This window comes from Balaenoptera musculus, chromosome 14 (genome assembly GCF_009873245.2).
Source record: "Balaenoptera musculus isolate JJ_BM4_2016_0621 chromosome 14, mBalMus1.pri.v3, whole genome shotgun sequence".
In the NCBI taxonomy this organism is placed as follows: domain Eukaryota; kingdom Metazoa; phylum Chordata; class Mammalia; order Artiodactyla; family Balaenopteridae; genus Balaenoptera; species Balaenoptera musculus.
The window spans coordinates 74669020-74689452 of NC_045798.1; the positions used below are offsets into that span (position 1 = coordinate 74669020).

The 20433-nt window shown below is 48.4% G+C and overlaps 1 protein-coding gene across 4 annotated transcripts in view; it reads right to left on the reverse strand.

The window, feature by feature from the left end:
• CCBE1 (collagen and calcium binding EGF domains 1) overlaps positions 1–20433 on the reverse strand; it is a 241427-nt gene that overhangs the window by 17425 nt on the left and 203569 nt on the right. For 2 of the 4 annotated variants that reach the window (XM_036874261.1, XM_036874263.1), the window contains exons 4-6: positions 16941–17075; positions 14448–14609; positions 4401–4504 (exon numbers count right to left, since the gene is read on the reverse strand). In XM_036874261.1, coding sequence (XP_036730156.1) covers positions 4401–4504; positions 14448–14609; positions 16941–17075 — 401 coding nt within the window. The remainder of the gene's footprint in view (positions 1–4400; positions 4505–14447; positions 14610–16940; positions 17076–20433) is intronic. The other 2 variants (XM_036874262.1, XM_036874264.1) reach the window with 1 other exon arrangement.

The following is a 20433-nucleotide window of genomic DNA, read 5'->3' on the forward strand; positions in this document are numbered from 1 at the left end:
CTCTAGAACTGAGGCACAGAGAGGTTAAGTAACTTACCCAGGGTCACACAGCCAGGAAGTAGCGGGGCTAGGACTTAAACTTAGACAGTCTGGTTCTGGAATCTGTGGCCCTCACCACAACACCCAGCTGCCTCTCTTAATATTACTCATGATACTTGGCAAAGCAATCTACGGTCACTTTCATATGGAATAGTCTTCCCAGCCATCCTGAGAAGACCCATTTTACAGAGCAACTAGATCAAGGTAGCAGAGGAAACCATGAACCACTGAGAAGCCATCTATCTGCCCAGCACTAAAGGCAGCACTGAAGCGAACAAACGCAGCTGTCAGGTTGCACATCTTCTCACACTTCTGAAATCGCATTGACCTAGTCTAACTTCTGAAGCCTCCACTGCCTGCCCCACTCGACTCGGCCACTGTGTTAACTCCACTGTGGGCCTGGTTTCCCAGCTAAGACAGGAAGCTTATTTAAGGCAGGCCTTTATTCTGCACGTTCTCGTCATTCGTCATCTCCCGGCCCATCACAGGCCACAGCGGGTGCTCAACAAACACTCTCACTTCCTCAGCTGCTCCGCAGCGGTGCTGCTCTCAGCTCAGATCACCGCTGCTGCAGGAGCACGAGGGACTTGTTAGAAACTTGCTCCTTCCATTGTGTATATATACACCACATCTTCCTTATGCATTCGTCTGTTGGTGGACACTTAGGTTGCTTCCATTGGCTACTGTAAATAACGCTGCTATGAACACTGGGGTGCATGCATCTTCTTGAATTAGCATTTTTGTTTTCTTTGGATATATAAAAAAGAATGAAATTTTGCCATTTGCAACAACATGGATGGACGTGGAAGGCATTATGCTAAGTAAGTCAGAGAAAGACAAACGTGTTGTCATTTACATGTGAAATCTAAAACATAAAACAAATGAATGAATATAATAAAATGGAAACAAACTCCCAGATACGGAGAACAAACTAGTGGTTAACACGGAGGAAAAGGAAGGGGGGAGGGACAGAATAGGGGTAGGGGATTAAGACGTACAAACTACTATGTATAAAACAAGTCAGCTGCAAGGAAATATTGCACAGCACAGGGAATATAGCCAATATTTCATAATAATTTAAAATGAAGTAAAAACTATAAAAATATTGAATCACTACGTTGAACACCTGAAACCAATATAACATTGTAAATCAACTATATTTCAATAAAAAAGTCATACCTGAAAAAAACATTTCTTCATACCGGTAAAAAATTTAAAAAAATAAAAAAATAAAGAAATAAATAAAAAACTGGCTCCTTGGGACTTCTCTGGTGGCGCAGTGGTTAAGAATTCGCCTGCCAATGCAGGGGGACTCGGGTTCGATCCCTCGTCCTGGAAGGTCCCACATGCTGTGGAGCAACTAAGCCCGTGTGCCATAACTACAGAGCCTGCGCTCTAGAGCTCGCGTGCCACAACTACTGAAGCCTGTGCGCCTACAGCCCGTGCTCTGCACCAAGAGAAGCCACCGCAATGAGAAGCCCGCGCACTGCAACAAAGAGTAGCCCCTGCTCATCGCAACTAGAGAAAAGCCCGCGCGCAACGAAGACCCAACGCAACAGAAAATAAATTTATTAAAAAAAACCCAGCTGGCTCCTTGGCTCAGATTTTTCTTCAGTGTTCTGATGGGACAGAGACCCCTCTTTGCAAGTCAAATGTTGGGTATTTTATCTATACCCCAAACTCTCTTTTTAGCCAAATCACCTGTTTGTTTTTTTCCTTCCCAAAACACAGAAGAAATTGTAGAGGTGAAGGCACTGGGATCTGCACATCATTTCAAAAAAACTTTTTCATTGGAAAATAAAGGCACAGAATCTGGAAACCCCACAAAACAAATCTATACCTTAGCAAATTATTATAAGGCAAACACCCTTTTAATGAACACCTAAGTCAAAAATCAGAAATTTGTCAGGGACTTCCCTGGCGGTCCAGTTGTTAAGACTCTGCGCTTCCACTGCAGGGGGCGTAGGTTCAATCCCTGGTCGGGGAACTAAGAGCCCACATGCAGTGTGGCCAAAAAAAAAATCAGAACTTTGTCTATATGCCTTGACCCAATCACAGCCTTCTCCCTCCCTCCCCCCAAAGTAACTACTATTCTGATTTTAATCACTTCCTGTGTTTTAAAAAAATAATTTATCAAACCCAACTGTGCAGGCCTAGACACTATGGTTTAGTCTTGCCCACTTGAAAAAACAATATGTCCTTTAAGCTGCTTTTAACCTGCAGGTCACTGCTCCACTTTTCTTAGAATCTACCCACTGAAGAACACAGGGCATTGGCCCTGTAGAGTTTCACACGGTTGGGATTTTGCTGACTGTACACTCATGGTGTCGTTCAACATGTCTGCATACCGTTTTATACTATGGGGCTGGCCACGGTCCAGGACACCCGGTAACCTACTTCTGAGCCAATGTTTATTTGGGCAGCTGTCCCATGTTCTTTTTTGAACAGAACAGATGGCATCAGCAGTAGTGAGAGGAAGTTAAAAATGAACGGACAAGCCCCACACCAGCACAGGAGCAGCAGTGAGGAGACCCAGGGTTTAGGGTCTGGCCTGAGTCTTGGGCTGACACCGCACCTCTCTGCCAATATCGGCGTCACGGTGAGAATTAAATGGGATCCTGGATATAAAACGGCTTTATCAACCGCAGAACGCGACATGTTCTACTAGGCGCCTTTAAAAATGTGTTGCTTCTTGTGACGTTCCTTGAATGCCAGCTTTAGCTCAGACTTGACACAATGCACTTGTAGGAGAAATCGGTCTAAGGTGGATCAATTCCAGGCCAACCCCGGTGCAGGAGAGTTACCAGAGTACTAACAAGTATTGTTATTGGATCTGTGTGTAGCTCTGCCACAGGGGCTTTAAGGGTAACATAAAATTTTCAACTTCTTCGTAACATTTCTTCTTTCATGGATTGTAAAACACTGCGGGGAGGTTAAGGGAAAGCCAGATGTTGAATTAGCAACTGAATTTCTGAACTAGTGAGAATTAGCGTCACTGACCCTAAAGAACATTCAGGCTGGAAGGAGCTTCCCCATAGCTCTTGGATAATTGACTCTCAGAGAAGAAAACGGAGGGTAGCCTTAGGCCTTGACACATTCATCAACTGCCTCCCCCAGGCCCTATGAAATGGGCCTATGAAATGCAAACTTCTTCCATGAACCCTTTTTCAGACTCGCTCAGTAAATACTAGTATCAATCCAAGTTCAACGTGAGGATATCTGTGTGGGACGTGTTATTGATAACTGAATTTATATTGATATACTTGCAAGGTTTTCTGCCTGGTCTCTCTATTGGATCACAAGCTATTTGGGATCTGTACATCGTACACATATATGCCTCTGCTAAAGTTGCTAGATCTTCCCCACCAACGTACCAAAGGCCTGCAAAGCCATTTATCTTCTTAGCCTATTGACCTGCCTGTTTCCCTGGAAGCTGTGGATCTCATTAGGGGCTGCCTGCATGTTTGTTGAACACGTGAAAAGCAATACCGTCTAATCTTACCCTGCTGCCCTTTACAATAACTAAATGCCAAAGTTAAACAGATTATATACACCTCTTTGATGTACTAAGAGCCTTGAGGGGAAGCAATTAAACAAACAACCCAGCAAGTTTATGTTTTACAAGCATAAGAGCAGTTTCTGAGTTGCCGACAGACTGGTGAATTCACTGACCTTAGGTATGATAAACACCACTGACCCGGGCACAGGACAGTTGCTTAAGCTTTCAGGGCACTAGGTGCATCCTGGGGGCATTACTCACGGCACGGCAATGTTACCAGAAATATGATGCTGTCAGCCATGCGTGGGAGCCTGACAAAGAGAGTCAGTCCTCACCCTTGGTGACACCGGGTATCTGAGCAGCTGCTTTCTGAGGTGTGTGGAGCCCAGAAAGCACAGGTCGTACCTTTTAAATGTGAAAAATAAAGCCGCTACAGAAATGCATCACCAGTGATGAATGTTTATAGAGAAGATGTTCTCTACTGATAAAACATAGGCAAATGATTCTACCGTATTCTATTTAGAACTGTGTAAGGGCCACGTGTCTGGATGTCCATTTCCCAAAAAGTCACACTAGTCGTACCTCATCCTCTGCTTCACCATGTGCCCCTTACCTAGTGGTCTATTTTACTAGTCACCTGATCAATCCCCTGCCTTCGTTGTTCTGTTGAGCTATAGATGATGAGCTCCAAAGGTGGGTGGGCAAAGCGTCCCAGTCCAAACCTAGTTGGCACCAAGCTCAGGGAATACCCAGTGGGGTTGTGGATGACATTTTCTTGTTGTTTTCAGATGTTCCTCCACTTTGCCTCCACCAGGCCCTCCTTTCATCTTACACGATCGTTCCTAACACGCCCGGCACGTACCTTCTGCTTCAGCTGCAGGACCGTCTGCTTCATCTGGTGAAACTCCTTGCACGTGGCACAGCAGGTGCCGGCTCTCACTGCGTTCTTCGCCTTCTCATCGTGCCCTGAGAGAGAAGATGGGCTGGGGTCTGCCTGGGAGGCTGGGGGACATCCAGACCCAGGGAGACCGTGTCAGGAAGGGCAGTTCCAGGCGGACTGGTTGATGCCGAAACGTGTGAGGGACGCGGGCTGGCGATTTTACAGTTCCTGGGTCGCTGACAGCATGCCCGGGGCAGCGGGGACACGGGGAGGGGCCCCCGCTACACTCTGGGCTCAGCTGTCTCCACTTCGGCATCCTAGCACCTTCCTCCTTCATTGTGAAAAAGTCAACAGTGGCCCTTTTACCACGAGCCAGGCTCTATCAACCTGACATGACTTACACTCCCCTCCGAGGGCCAACGTTCACACGCCGTAAATTATCCCCCAAGCCCAGGCACTGGGACTTGGGTGCAGGGCTCACAAAGCTGGTTTTCATCACCTCTGATAATCCAGCTGTTCAAAGGGAGCACAGCCAGGCCAGGCAGGGTCACAGACCAGGGCCGGGCACTGACCTCCGAGGAGATGTAAAGCCAGATGGAAGATGCTCCAGGCACCCTGGACAGGCCCATCCAGGGCCCTAACGGGACAGGCACAGGGCAGGGTCCCAGTGCCATCTTGTAGAACATCAGGAGCTCTGTGGGCTTTTTGTAAAATCGTATTTCTCTAGGGAATAGGTGAGTTAAATGGTGAAACGACCCCGTATCCACACAGCCCTCATCCTACTGGCACCTAAATAGGCCACACAAGCCTGTGCTGGGGACATTAGACACCTGAGGTCATTTGCTACAGAAGAGCAGGTGCAGACTCCCATAGGCCTTTGTAAAAGACGGTAGCTGTGCGGTGTGGGCCCAGAGGGAGTGACAGGGGGAAGGTGACAGTTTGGTCAGGGTGGCGGCAGGAGAGTCTGACACCCAGGCGAGTGTCAACTCTCCTACCTTAGAAGCCCTTTGGTGTTGGGCCAGGTGTCCTGTTGGTGTGACACGTAATAACCACTAGGATTTGGAGGGTAGCGAGGGACAGTCAAGTGACATGTCTCTCCAGGTCATTTCTTGTGCTTCTGGGCCCATGTGCTTTTTTTTTTTGGACCGTGCTGCACGGCACGTGGGACCTTAGCTCGCCGACCGGGGGTTGAACCCACTGGACCGCCAGGTAAGTTCCAGGGCCCACGTGCTTTTCTTCTTACTGTCCTCTCTTCTGGGAAGCCTCCTCTGCCGTCTCCACTTGCGGATTCCTATGAGCTACCAAGACCCAATTCACGGGTTGCCTGAGACCACCCTCCCCATACACAGAGACAGCCCTGTCCTCTGAAGTCAGGCAGCTTTTACCACATGTCCTACTCAGATGGTGGGGATCCCGGGCTTCCCTATAGAGGAGCTTCTCGTGCACGTGCCACAGCGGGAGCTGCCCAGGAACTGGAGGAACTGCTTCTTGGTACCTCATACAGTGGATGCTCAGAGTTAGTGAAACGGAACATTACAGGGTGAACTGTGTCCCCCCGCTCCCCAACCAAGTGCACGTGATGAAGTCCTAACCCTTCAGGGCCTCAGAATGTGACCTCATTTGGAAATAGGGGCCCTGCAGATGTAATTAGTTAAGCTGAAGTCATACTGCTGTAGGGTGAGCCCGTAATCCAATATGACTGATGTTCTTATAAAAAGGAGAAATTTGGACACAACAGGGAGAAACCATGCGAAGATGAAGGCAGAGGTCAGGGCGAGGCAGCAGGAGCCAAGGAATGACAAAGAACTGTTGGCGAAACAGCAGGCGCTGGAGGAGAGGCCTGGAACGTTCTCCTTCGCAGTCCTCAGAAGGCGGCAACCCCGCTGACACCTTGATCTCAGACACATAGCCTCCAGAACGGAGACAACACACCTCTGTCCCTTAAGCCACCCAGACGGTGGCACCGTGGTTACGGCAGGCGTAGGGAACGGGTACACGGGAGGAGGAGGTGGGCATTGGGAGAGCCTCACGCTCGGCTGATCCCTCCTCATGCAGCCCCAGCTGCCCTCTCCAAGGGGGTCTGCACCTGCCTGGTGGTCTACACGGTGACCGGTATTTCTGCTCTTTGGGAGGTGAGGGCACCCAGGGGCAACCTGTCAGTCGAGATCTCAGACCCCTTCCCTGCAGCACGGGGTGGCGCTAGGGGGCCCACTGGCCCTACCCCCCACCCCCCGCAGCCGGTGGGAGGCCTGAGGCTTGGTGTGCACACACGCTAGGAACACGCTTCTCAAGCCAGCAGGTTGAGGTGGGCGAAGCAGTGCTCTGTCTGGTTGAGTTGCCATAAGCAACATGGTGATTCCCGAATATACAGACTGCAGCTTAGGTTTTCAGCGTGTGATTGGGAAAAGCACTTGAACCTCTGGGAAAGAGGCGGCCTCTTTTGAAATCCTTCCATGTGTGTGTATAACATAACAGGGGTGCCTTGTTAATCCTCATCTTCTAGGCTAATTCTGTCCCACCAGGAGCTTCCCCACCCCACCGGCCTCTCCCCACCTTCCACCACGCTCAACCGGGAGCCACGGGGGATTGTTTCCATTCACACCGCAGCTGTGTCACAATGAGCTGGGTTATGAGAAAGGTCTTCACTTGGAGACGGTGAAACGCAATTTAAGGGCATGGCCTCCAGGGTCACAGTGCGAGGGGTGCATATCCCAGCTCTGTCACTACCTAGCTCAGGGACCTCAGGCAAGTTATCTTACCTCTATAAGCCCCAATTTCCTCAACCATAACACTGGAATAGTAAAACCTATGACACAGGGCTATTGCGATGACTATATGGGGGTGATGCCTGTGAAATCCTTGGCACAAGGTCGGGTTCTAGTAAATGGGAGAGGGTGCCTGGCAGTCTTCAGGCCCACCAAGCCCTTTGAATTCTCTTTGCCTGATAAAAGGATTCTTCAAGAATGCTGGGATTAACACAAACAACAGAATGAGGGAAAACTGAGGTTCCGTGACGTCTGGAAGTTATTAACTGATTTGGGTTTAGAACTGAGGTTTCCTGAATCTGAGCCCAACACCTTTTCTACAAATCAGGCAATTTCCTTTAGGCTCTTTATCCTCATTTAATGTACCATTTACAACCCCACTTGCCTATGGAGCTTGAACACATCTGAGGAGAACAAGAGTTATTTAGATTGGTCTCCAACATAATAGTGACACGAGGGAATTTCCATGCAAGAATACACTTGGTGGTAAAGGACTGAAGCTTTACCCAACTTTGGTTGTACTGATGATAGACAACGGTGGACTCCTGCATATGTAGATAACCCCAGCTCTAGGTTTGTTAGGTTTAAGGACAGCTGGGTGACATCCGTCTCTCCCAACCTAGCATTCTTTCATTCCATGCCATCTACTGGTCAGTATATGCAATCCCATCTCAAAACCCATCTACCAATCTCACCCATCCCATCTCCCCACCCACTTATCTCTCTCATCCATTTATCTATCCATCCACCCATTCACCTATCCATCCCTCTCTCCCTCTTAGCCATCAAGGAGCATCTGCTATTCACCAGGCCCCATGTGAGGCACTGAGAATGTAAAATAAATGAGGATACCTGTTCAGTGATTTGAGATTGGCCTTCCTTTTAAGGAACCAGCCCCGCTGGCAGAGCCAGGCCATCGTGAACAAGAGTTAAAAGCCCATCTGTCCATTTCTACTTTTGTATACTCAGCTCAACTTACCGACTGTTGGGATGAATAAGGCAACTTGATATTTTCATGATAATAACCTCTTTACCAGGTTCTAGACTCTATTTCATTTAGATCATGGAACGTTAGAATTGATACGTCTTTAGTTCAACCTCCTTTACAGATAAGGAAAGTGAGACGCAGAGGAGGACAGTAATTTGCTTTAGGTTTCCCAGAATGCCGCGTGCAGAGGACGAGCACTTACAGGGCCTGGATCTGGCACTGTCGGGGCGCAGTGAGCCCGCTACTGGGGGTTCTGCTCAGGACACTTGAGAGCCGTCTGGCAGGTGGGCTCCAGGGCAGTAATTCTCCGTGTGATCACTAGACGAGCAGCAGCAGAGCCAGCCTATGGGTATCCGTTCTCAGAAATGCCAAATCTCAGGAGTGGGGCCTGGTGCATCGTTCTATCAAAGCCTCCAAGTGACTCTGAAGCATGTGCAAGTTCTATCAAAGCCTCCAAGTGACGCTGAAGCACGTGCAAGTTCCAACAAACCCTGCTCCAGGGAAGCAGCTCTGTTGAGCAACCTCTCACCTGAAAATCCCTGGCCTGTCCCTTCGCGGAATTATCAAAACACAGAGAACAAGGGTAACTTTGTCCAAAAGCCTTCTGAAGCTCCCGTGGACACAGAGGAACAGAGCAAGGACCACAGGCTCTGGCGGAGTCAGACGCTCAGGATTCGAACCCTGATGCTGCCACTGCGTGCCTTTCAGGTTGCAAGTCACAGCTTCTGTGACTGCCCGTTCCTGGAACGGCAGAATGACAATGACCCCATCACCTGTGGTTGCTGTGAGGCATGAAGGAAATAACCCCTGGAAGTTCGCAGAGCAGTGCCGGGCATGCGGCAAGTGCCCCATAAATGTTAATATCATTGTCATGGTTGCTATCACTGCTTATTAAGCTCCCTACGAAATTACAGATGGGGGGAGGGCTCTCTGCATCATCCTTTGGAAAGAACTTCCAGAGAGTTTGAAGACAAATAATTGTGTGTGCAGACCTGGCACATGCCATCTATTCTGAATTGGGGTTCATCTATCCTGTTGCAGTACAGGATACAGTGACGACAAACATGGAGCTAAAACAATCTTGCCTAGGCTACATTAATAATTTGTTTAGAAATCTGGGTAGACATCTCTGACTTGGCATGTTTTCTGTCCTCTCCATTCACGATGTAGTCATCCGTCTCTGACCGTGACCGTGACCATGACCATGTTAAGTGAGGCATCGCTTAACATTCTGCTCCAACTCGTTCAGATTTTAGAGGTGCAATATTATTGACTAGCCACAGGGGGTCGTGTAGCTCTAATTTTTACTGATGTTGAGCAGGCTATACATCGTTAAGCGTTAGAAACAGAATTCCTGAGATACCATATTAGTAATATTTAACCAACTTAGGAAAACTAAAGAATGTTCTCGACATATTTCATACGGGCAGTCACCAAGCACATTTGGTTTTAAAAGTTGATTGTGCACATCTGTGCCCTGGCGGTAGTGTTCAACCCTGGTGGCACATCACCACCACTAGGGACAGTGGCGGGGGTGAGGGTTTAAAATTCTTGCCAACCACGCTGCACGCCACCCGTCTGGGGGTCACAACAAGGGAACAGCATCAGCCTTTTTAAAGCTCCCCAGGTTGAGAATGGCTGACCTATGGATTAGTAGAGCTTGAAAGTTACATGAAACACCTGGCCTTCCCTGAAATAACTGGTGTTGGGGGTCAAGGTCACTTTATCAGAAGAGAAACAAAAGTTGAAAAACAGAGACCAGAAAGCTAATTACTACGGAGCCAACATATCCTTTATTTGTCTCTGCGTCAGCGCTACAGACGCCCTGGGGTGCCTACACTGGCTCCAGACATATATTTGCAAAGACGAAAAAATAGAAGCGATGGAGAGTGCCCTTCCTGCCCACTAGCCAGACAGCTTGTGTCCCCGCGCCCGTGGGCGCATGACCAGCTTTCCACGGGCAGAGGCCGTTCTGAGGCCAGCCCTGCTGCTGTCCACTCACTTCCTGAATGAGCTGACATTGTGTTCGATGTACAATTCCTCTCACTGGAATGTTAGACACCAGTCAACGCAAAGGTAAAAAAAAAAAAAAAAAGGGAGGGGGGGGATTTAGATCACGTGTGCTTGTACTCCAGCATCCTTATCTCTTCTTGAAAAAAATGACTGTGATGAAATATTGGGCTTATTAATTAATCTAGAACAGATGAAACCGCGTGGCTGGCCTCTGACGTTCCAGATGCAGGGCTGGTCCAGCCCCCTAACTTTCCTTACTGTTGAGCTGAGTATCTGGATGTTAATTATTCATCTTTTAGATACTGTAGGGAAAGTTCTCAGTTTAGAAGGTGCTGAGGCTGGGCATACCTTCGAGTCTTGACACTTGCCTAGATAAAGGACAAAGAAATGAAAACCGCACAGGGACTCATGGGGCAGGCAGGGCTTCGGCTACTTTTGCTGATGCTAAATCACACCAAATTGTGAAAAAGATTTGTGATGGTAAAAGGGTCTTCAGAGCTCACCTAATCCAACACCTTTGTGTCTACACAGAGGAGGAAACTGAGATCCGGAGAGCTGCCCAATGACACCCAGCTGGTAAATACTGAAGCAGCTCTGGTTACCAGCTCTCCTACCTTCCAAGCCAAGGAACTTTCCATTGCATCACAGCTGCTGCAGAGATGAACCCAGGACACTTGCTTTTGTTGCCCGAATCATCAAAACCAGCCCCCTATCTTCTCAGGGGCCCATCACTTGAGTAATGATTCTAACGTTCAAGGCATAGAATGTGCCTGTCCTTTCCCATAATTTTAATTACGTGTACGAATTACTCCCCTCAGTCCCTGACCCCCGACGCCCTTGGTTACCGGTGTTGGAATGTTTTTTCTTAATAAAACACTAAAACCAAACGTGAGTCCTCTGTGCCTGTGTGGTGAATTCAGTAGAGAGCAGTCACTGAAAATTAAATACTGAGAAATTCTAGAATGCTGCTGCTGCGGGCGCGGCAGTTGGGATACAATAGAAACAGTGGGACTGTTTCAGTTTTTAAAACTATGTGGGGACTTCCCTGGCGGTCCAGTGGTGAACACTCCACGCTTCCACTGCAGGGGGCGTGGGTTCCATCCCTGGTGGGGGAACTAAGGTCCCGCATGCCTCGCAGTACGGCACCCCCCAACCCCCCCCAAAAAAACCAAACTATTTGTAGCTGTGATATCTGGAAGAAGATGAGGAGGGAGGACAAAGAGGAGAGAATTCAAAGCCTAGGCTCATCTGTGCAGGGAGTTGAGGTGTTACAAGAAAGCTCAGCATTATAACCACTAGACGTTCTTACTGATTAAACAGAAGGACGTTGCCCGTTTAAATCACTGTAAGCAGGAACAAACTCTCTCTCTGGAGGGCAGAGTGGAAGAGTATCGGCCTGTTTTCACTCATTAGCTGCTCTGTAGTCGGCAGCCAACAGCTCCCCGCCTCTGGCTTTGGCTGCTTCATCTGGCGATGACAACATCCTCGCCTGAAAGTCGACCAGATGACTTACCAACTTTGGGCCCCAGGGCTCAGCTCTTTGATGCTAATAAGTTAGAATTTTCCAAACTGTATTTTTCAGGACACCGTCATCTGTGCGATGCTTTGAAGTGTTTCTTCAGAAAATAATTTTGGGAAGTTCAGGCTTAATCAAAATTAACATCTTTTAATGGCAACCTCAGAGCTTTCAACGCACTCACATTATGAATCCCTGCAGAAGTTGGTGCAGTAATGCATTCTCCCCCGAACATCTGAACACAGAACCTTTCAAACAAAGAAAGGCTAATCCACACCTCCCAGGACCCCAAAGTCCTATAGATGATAACATGGGAAAATGCTGTAATAACTGGTTGATAAAATATGTCTTTAAATGACAGTAATAGTACAGAAGGTACAAAACCAATTAATATTTAAGAATGCTCCGATTTTTTACCAAATTCTCAGCCTTAGAAGTCAAAATGGTTATCACTTAAATTCTTGACCTCTTATACTGAAAATTTTGTGTGTTTGGACATTTTTTAAAGAAGTACAATTCATCTCTCAGGAAAGGAAACAGAGGAGTGTGGTCCCAGGACCGACTCAGCACAAGAGACTGCTAATATCAAAGCTGCAGTGGGACCTTCCCATGCCCTGGCCCTTGGGCTGGGCTCCTCTCTGGGTCCACACTGCCCAAGAGCGAGGCAGGGGGTGAGCATGTCCCACCAAGGCCCACCTTGTCACTGCCTCCGGCTCAGACCCATTCCTGGGGTACCACACAGTAAGCAGGGTGACTTCAGAGGGATGATGTTGGGGAAACTAGAAATTAGTGCAAGAGGTGGAGGCCACCTGAGACCAAAGAACAAGTAGATTCAGTGTATAAAATCTTCCCCTAGGCTCTGGAAATTCCATCCGACTCCTGTGGTCTCTGCTAGTTAAGGTCGGGTCTCCGAGCAGACCACTCTGCCCCACCAGGTGGGAAGTGCTCACGGGTGACCCGGTTCCTACTATTTAGAGATCCCTACCGTCTAACCCCACCCTGAGACTCAGCAGTCGTTGCTGCCACCTCTGCGGTTTCCTCTAGATTGGGTTGCTCAAGGCTGCCCTTCACACCCAGGTAAACGGGATTTCACCTGAATAGAAATATGAGGCAAAGACACAACAGGGTTACGGGCTTGAGGACCCCCTCGGCCCAAGCCCACGGAACTCCCTGGCTTGGAGCACAGCTGGAAATCCAATTCCAAAATGAAAAATTAGAAAGCTGCTTTCTTCTTGCTACCTCTCAAGTCAGCCCATCACTAATACATCAGTGGCTAAAAATCTGCATCTCATTTTTCAGTGAGATTCTTCCTTTCAACGAAGGACATGATCTAAGAGGTAAGTTACACATCCCCCTCCCCCAAACCTTCTCCACCATGGGACAAAAGTGAAGTGATTTTCATTCTGAGTAATAATTAAAAAGTGGTCTGAAAAAATGTTTTGAAAATGTCTGAAAAATGCCTGAAAGACTGATTACCCCTGCTTTTAGCACCTCTGGGCGCCCAGGTCCCACATGCTTCAGGCTTTAAAGAGTGTCACACGAAGCCCTCTGAGTCATTCCAGTGACCCCAAGTTGCCCACGCCTGAGCTGCCTGCGAGCAGACCTTTCGCGTTACTTCTAACGTACGCTGGTTTCCTCATGACTCAACCCGCTTGCTCTTCAGGATCTGCTTTGCAGTTTTTCCGTGTGAGACAGCTGGTCCCCAGCTGTTTGCTGTCCTCAGCTGATGGCAACGGCCTTCCACCCTTTTGTGAATCTCAGGTTACACGGAAGAACTGCCATCTCTTGAGCGCCGAACAGTTCGGGTCCTTCCATTCCCCTGCGTTTCTTGGTAGAGATGATTTGCCCTGGGAGCCCCCTCGCCACCCAGAGGTGGCCCAGGCCCAGCTAACCTCTCCCAGCAGACGACAGTGGTCCTGCCACTTTCCCCTCCCGAGGAGTCAGAGCTGAACTCTGAGCTCAGGAGGATGACAGCAGCTTCCTGGCCCACAAGGGTTGGAGACACAGGAATGCCCTTTCCTTCCTCCCTCCCTCCCCTCCACACTTAAATAAGGCAATGACCCAACATTCAAGCTGATCACATCCCTAAGTGATCAGACATCTCGGCTGAATCGGGTCAAAATAATGTAAAGCAGCTTCTCAAACTCTGTGAAGAAAGGCCAGCTTCTAAAAGTTCTCCACATCAGTGTGGACCGGGCTTGCTAAATGCAATAAAAATGAACGACTGGAAAGTGTTTCTCAACACCCTCAACTTCTGTTTTTTTACCTGAACATGAACCAAATAACATCTCACGGGCAGTCACGGGGCCACAGACTATACTTTGAGTAGCGCTGAAATGGACTGCTGCCTTACACACAAGTGTTTCCTGTTTTTATTCAGCCCCCTTTTTTTTTTTCTTTGAGAGAATCCAGTGTTTCTGGCCTCATCTCTGCTCCTCCTAGTTTGGTCTCAGCTCGTAACTAAGTTCCACTGATCTGTCCGTGAGCACACCGCACCTCCGCGCTTGGTGCAGAGCTTCTCCCAGTACAAGACCAGCTCACAAGCCTTGCCGCTAGCAGGCAGATCTTTCACTAGTTCTCTAGGGGTTTGACCTTCTACCTTTCTCTTACCCAGATCCCACCTACCATTCATACAAATGCCCCTTCCTGCCCATTGCTTCCTGAGGAAGCCTATTGGGTTTCCAAGTGCCTGCCTGCCCATCCCTCCCTCCCTCCCTCCATCCAGTTAGGGGGATAATTTTACTTGCCCTGCTCACCAGTGTCGTTGGGGTATTTGTCCCCCTTGGTGCACGTCCTCCCGTCGTCCTCCTGGATGTAGCCCTCCCGGCACTCACAGCGGTAGCTGCCCAAGGTGTTGATGCAGATGTGTGCACACAGCGTTTCGTTACTGGTGGCACACTCGTCGATATCTGGGTTTGAACCAAATGCAGAGAACGCTAAGACAGTTTCAGAGAGATCACTTTCAACACAACAGGCGACCTTAGGCTTGGCCCTTCTGTTAATGTCTGCAAAGGACACTCTGCCACACCTCCGTCACCGAAGCCTGGAACAAAGCAGGAAGCTAGAGACGTGGGCCATTCACGACAAGAGCACTTCGGGCAGTGTCACCGTGGTTACAGACTGATCAGTGACGGGGTTCCTGGTTGTGGCTTTGCCACCGCCAAGTCTCGTGGCTTGTTGCAGGCACTGCTAGCCTCCAAAGTTCTCACTATAGAACATGGCAGTGAAGCCTGCCCTAAATACTTGTGCAGGGCTCCCTGGAAGAGGAAATGAGATAACAGATGGCAACACGTTTTGGAAAATGACTATTGTAGAAATGATTTCCTGCAATGACCCTAGTGTGCCGAGGGTTTTTATGTTCCCTTTACGACCAGAGGTTCCTAACAGCATGGTGGTGACCTAAGGCCACTAGGAACGGCTCCTTCCCAGCTAGGAGACGTGATGATACCTGGGAAAAGCCACTTCTGATAAAAGAAAATAGTCATAATGGGTCTCACGGAGAGCGTTTTCCCCAGGAAATTTCAGCCCCATCCATGACCCAAACAGACCCCTCCTGAGTGGTGGAAATGAGCCACGACACCATCAAACAAGTAACCAGCGGAAGTCCACGTGAACCGTGCACATCACAGACTTGCTCCCCTACTGAACGGGTGGAAACAAAGCCATTTCCCAGCAGGGGACGAGAAGGAGGCCCAGACCCATTTCCCGCTCACTGGCTGAAGATACCGGGTGGCGGCCAGGACACACAGCCCCAGACTGTGCACATGGGGCCAGCGGACAGAGCCCAACCTCGCGCTCCAGGATGCCGACCACGTCCCAGCCACTCCCTGGACAGCCTGCCTGGGACCCACCTCCGGCAGGCCCTGTGTGCCCACGAGGGGCACGTGGTCATCTGGATGTTCCCCTGGCAGTTCATACCATGCATACTATGTCACCCGTAAGCTAAGACGTCACAGCTGGCACCTCCTCTGCAATTCCTCAGGCTGACCACGTCTGCCCACGTGCCCCTGCCTCCAGCCTAAGGACAAGGCCGCCTCTACTGTCCACAGGAGGAAGGACAAGGTTGAAGGGAGAGAGAAACAGGTGGGGCTCTCAGCCGACTGCTCGTGTTGCTGGTCCCCCAGCCCCCCAAAGAAAAGAAGCGGGTCCCAGAGCCTCCACAACTGAAATCAGAGCCCTGGCACCTGGGACCTCGGATCGCAGTACACACGGGTTTACCGTGCTCTCTGCAGGAGAGCCCATGGGTTCCCCTCCGTTTGCTTGGTGGTCCCAATTCCATTCCCGTTCAGTGGGGGGCGGCCATCCCAGGAGCCACTGGGGAGAAACCAGGAGACCTAACATCTAGAACTTCTCTTAAAGGGTGCTCTCCAGAGCCCCCCCTGGGGCGGAGAAGGGGGCTGCTCATCACAGCTGGTTCATTTTCTCTCCAGATCCCTCTGCAGTCTCCTCAGTTCATCTTTGAGCTGGTCCTCAAACTTCACTGTGCATTTGTGCATAGGCAGATTTCTGCATCCACCCTCAGAGTCTGGAGGGGAGGCCAGGAACCTTTTTTTTTTTTTTTTTTTTAAAAGCGATAAGCCCAGATGTTTCTGAGACAGTTTAGCCATGGACTGACCACACTTTGATACAAGCAGCTCCAGGGGCCAATGACCATAAACCTGCCTCAGACACCCAAGGAGTGCAGGGCTGGGAAGCCTAGTGAGCGGGGGATGGGGGGGGCTGGAGCAAGCTGGTGGCCACGGATGATGCTAGCTTTGCTCAGCTGTGCCCCGGGGGCTGGCTTCAGCTCCCTCTGAGTCATTTCCAGCCTGTCTGCCATACAGACACCTCCCCTCTTTCCCAGTCTCTCTTCCGGGTCATCTTCTGAGAGAAGGCTTATCCTTGTTTCGTTCTTCCTGCATTTTCACATTTGTGCCCACTTACATTGTTTCACCTTATTCTAGTTTTCATTTGATAATATTCCCCTTCTCCTGCTCTTATATCTCACTGCCAATTAGGATCTGACTGGTACCCACTCCCTGAAGAATCCCTTGGTCATCGTTTGTTTTAATAATCATGGTGAAAGGCAGTGACCCCTAGAATAGTACCAACCCAACTCCATCCAACAAGTATCAGGATGTAAGGGGAGGGATCAAAGTGGCTCCTGAGAGCTGGTCCCCACTGATGAAGAATGTTCAAAAGAATCATCAGAATCTGGCACATCCTCAGGACCCAGGAAATAATGCGCATGACCAACGCACCCAGACAGTACGGCTTCTCCCGCCTCCGGTGCCTCTCCCGGTCATATCGGTATCCTGGGTAACACGTACACAGCACTCGGCCGAAGTTATCTGTGCACTGCTGTTCACAGGGAGCCTCAGCACATACATCATAATCTGAAAGAGAGAAGTGTGAACTCAAATCAACCACAGTCATTCACTAGACGGAGGCGGGGCCCACCCGGCCCTGGTCGGGAACAGACTGTCTAGGCTGCACTCAGCTCGAGGGGAACGGTGGTGTGACCAGCTATGTGTAGAGGAAATTAACTCTTCAGGCCACGGGGCATCTTCCAGGAGGGCTGCGATGGGTAACTGAGTGCTTGGCATCTCCATGGTTAAACGCAAATATTACTTGTGATACTCCCTGGGTCACCTCACCATCCTTTTTTTTTTTTCTTTCTATAAGAGCATCGTTACAAACTTTAATGGTGTATTGATTGGCGCAATCTATGTCAGAAGAACGTGCTTACCATGTAAAAGTAACCTCAAATAAATTCATCTAGCGCAAAGATCTTCAAACCAAAATATGCCATCCCTGGGGTAAAAGGAGATTTTTCCTCTGGGTACTTGGACACATATAACTTCAAGAGGGTCAATTTACAGATATTAAACTTTCATGTTTATTCTTTCTAAAAATTGATCTACTTGAGGATTTCCCCCATGATCAAGAGTCACTGTATTTCTCTTTTGCTGCCTTTCTTTTTTTCATTTTAAATAGAACACCTTTATTAAAATATAATCCACATGGCACAAAATTTACCCTTTTATAGTGTGCAATTCAGTAGTTGATTTTTGTCATTCATCCAGAGAGCAAAGACGCTTTAGGTGGCCAGGCTCTGCTGAATTACCTGGAGGCCTGTTTCCTCTTTTTCACCAACTGCTGTAGAGACAAGGAATTCCTTCCAGCTGAATACTGAAGAACAGCCAGCCCTGGCGATGGGCACTGGCGTCCTAACGTGAGGGGCGGGGTGGTGCTGGAAGCCAGGCAAGCTGGGAGGAGCGTGGGGGAGGCTGACTGATGTCTCTGTGCGCTGTAGGCATGCAGATGGGGTGGGCGAGGGTCGATTCTGCATGCTGAGCAGCGGCTGGGTAAAGCAGAATGGCCAGAGATCTCGTTCCAGCTCTAAGTCTGTGCAAACTGGGGTGGATGCTCTATTCGTCGCGAATCAGGGCATCTCCTCTTTTCTCAGTCCCTTACAAACTAATACTTAACGAGCCTCTGAAGGGACTTCGGCTGTAAGTCAGGAGGCACAGACTGAACGTTTACTTCCAGTCTAGACCCAGCATCTCATTAATCACTGCACTGTCTCCCCCAGGTGCTGACAGATAAACTATCGCTGGAAACAGAGTGAGCCTGGCTTGGCTCTGCCACATGTGAAAGTGTAATGGGTGGGCTGTCAGCCCCTGATGCGGGTGGGGTCAGCGAGCAAGGATCACGCCAATCTCAGGACGACCTGGAAGGCGGCCCTTGCTAAATACCCCTCCCCACAGATGTGATTCCAGGCCTGCTCCTCCTGCATGTGTCCCTGGTCAAATGCGTTCTCTTCGCCGAAGCATCACCTCTAGGCAGCCCGTGTTCTGTCCTCTTTTTGCTCAAGAGCAAGGTCTCAGCCGTGATTGGCTGTGGGCTGCCCTGCTCGGCCAGCTGTACCCGTCATCCAGCAGCTGCCAGGGAGGGAGGGGAGGAAAGGGGCAGAGTCAGGAGTCCCGTGTGGACTGTTATGCTAAGACCTGTTTTGACATATATGTGTTAATATACGATATTTGTTTTTCTCTTTCTGACATACATGTGGAATCTAGGAAAATGGTATACATGATCTTAATCGCAAAGCAGAAATAGAGACACAGACGTAGAGAACAAACAAACGTATGGACACCAAGGTGGGGAAAGGGGGGGAGGGGGGGGGGGGGGGGGGGGGGTGGTGGGATGAATTGGGAAATTGGGATTGACGTATATACACTATTGATACTATGTGTACAATAGATAACTAATGAGAACCTACTGTATAGCACAGGGAACTCTATGTAATGCACTGTGGTGACCTAAATGGGAAGGAAATCCAAAAAAGAGGGGATATATGTGTGTATGTATAGCTGATTCATTTTGCTGTACAGTAGGAACGAACACAACATTGTAGAGCAACTATACTCTAATAAAAATTAATTTATAAAAAAGAGATAGCAAAATGCTAAAAAAAAAAAAAAAAGAGAAAGAAAAAGACCTGTTTTGAAAAACAGCAGCCCTGATTTCCTCCTCATTCCAGCTCTCTTGAGTACCACTTCCAGCTCCTCTGGCTGATTCTTTTATGATTTACCTCTGCGTCTCTAAACAGCCAGCTTGCATTGCTTCCTCCTCCTCCTTTGTGTGCTGAATACTCTCTATGGATTTCCAGTCATGGACGAGACACGTTCAGCTTTATCACCGTTTCCTCAACCACGTCCATGCTTCCTACTCCTTCATTTTGCCCCTGTCGTTACACTGAAATTTTGGTTTTATAAGTCTTCAGTGTTGGCACCATAATGACAATATAAAAGCTATTTTTTGCTAAGCCTGGAAGTATACTCTAATTCCCTATCCTTCCTTGAAGACCCTTTTGTTTTCCCTGGAATTAAAATAATTATCTAGTACCACATGCACCCAATGTTCATTGCAGTACTATTTACAATAGCCAAGACATGCACGCAGCCTAAATGTCCACCAACAGATGAATGGATAAAGAAGATGTGGCACATATATACAATGGAATATTCCTCAGCCCCAAAAAGGAATGAAATAATGCCATTTCCAGCAACATGGATGGACCTGGAGCATGTAACACTAAGTGAAATAAGTCAGACACAGAAAGACAAATATAATCACTTACATTTGGAATCTAAAATATAATACAAATCAGTTTATTTACAAAACAGAAACAGACTCACAGACATAGGAAACAAACTTATGGTTACCAAAGGGGAAAGAGTGGGGGAGGGATAAATTAGTAGTATGGGATTAGCAGATACACACTACTACATATAAAATAAATAAACAACAAAGATTTACTGTATAGCAGAGGGAACTATATTCAATATCTTGTAATAACCTATAATGGAAAAGAATCTGAAAAATATATATATACAGCCGAATCACTTTGCTGTACAGCTGAAGCTAACAAAACTGAATATCAACTATACTTCAATAAAAATAATAATTATTTTGTATATTTGGGGGGGCAGTTGTGAACTTTCTCTCTTAGCTTCAAACTTCCACTTCCATGAGCTACTTTGTGACTGGTACTCTGGAAACCACATTTCTGCCTTGTTGGCTGCTGGCTTATTAAGTACTGAGAACAGGGCTGGGAGAGTGAACAAGGTGGGAGGGGAGAGAGACTGAGAAAGGTCTTACAGGATTTAAAATTTTGAAATCATGTGTGCCTGAAAATGTCTTTTTTCAACCCTTATGGCTAGTTAGGGTATATAATTCTAGGTTTGGAAA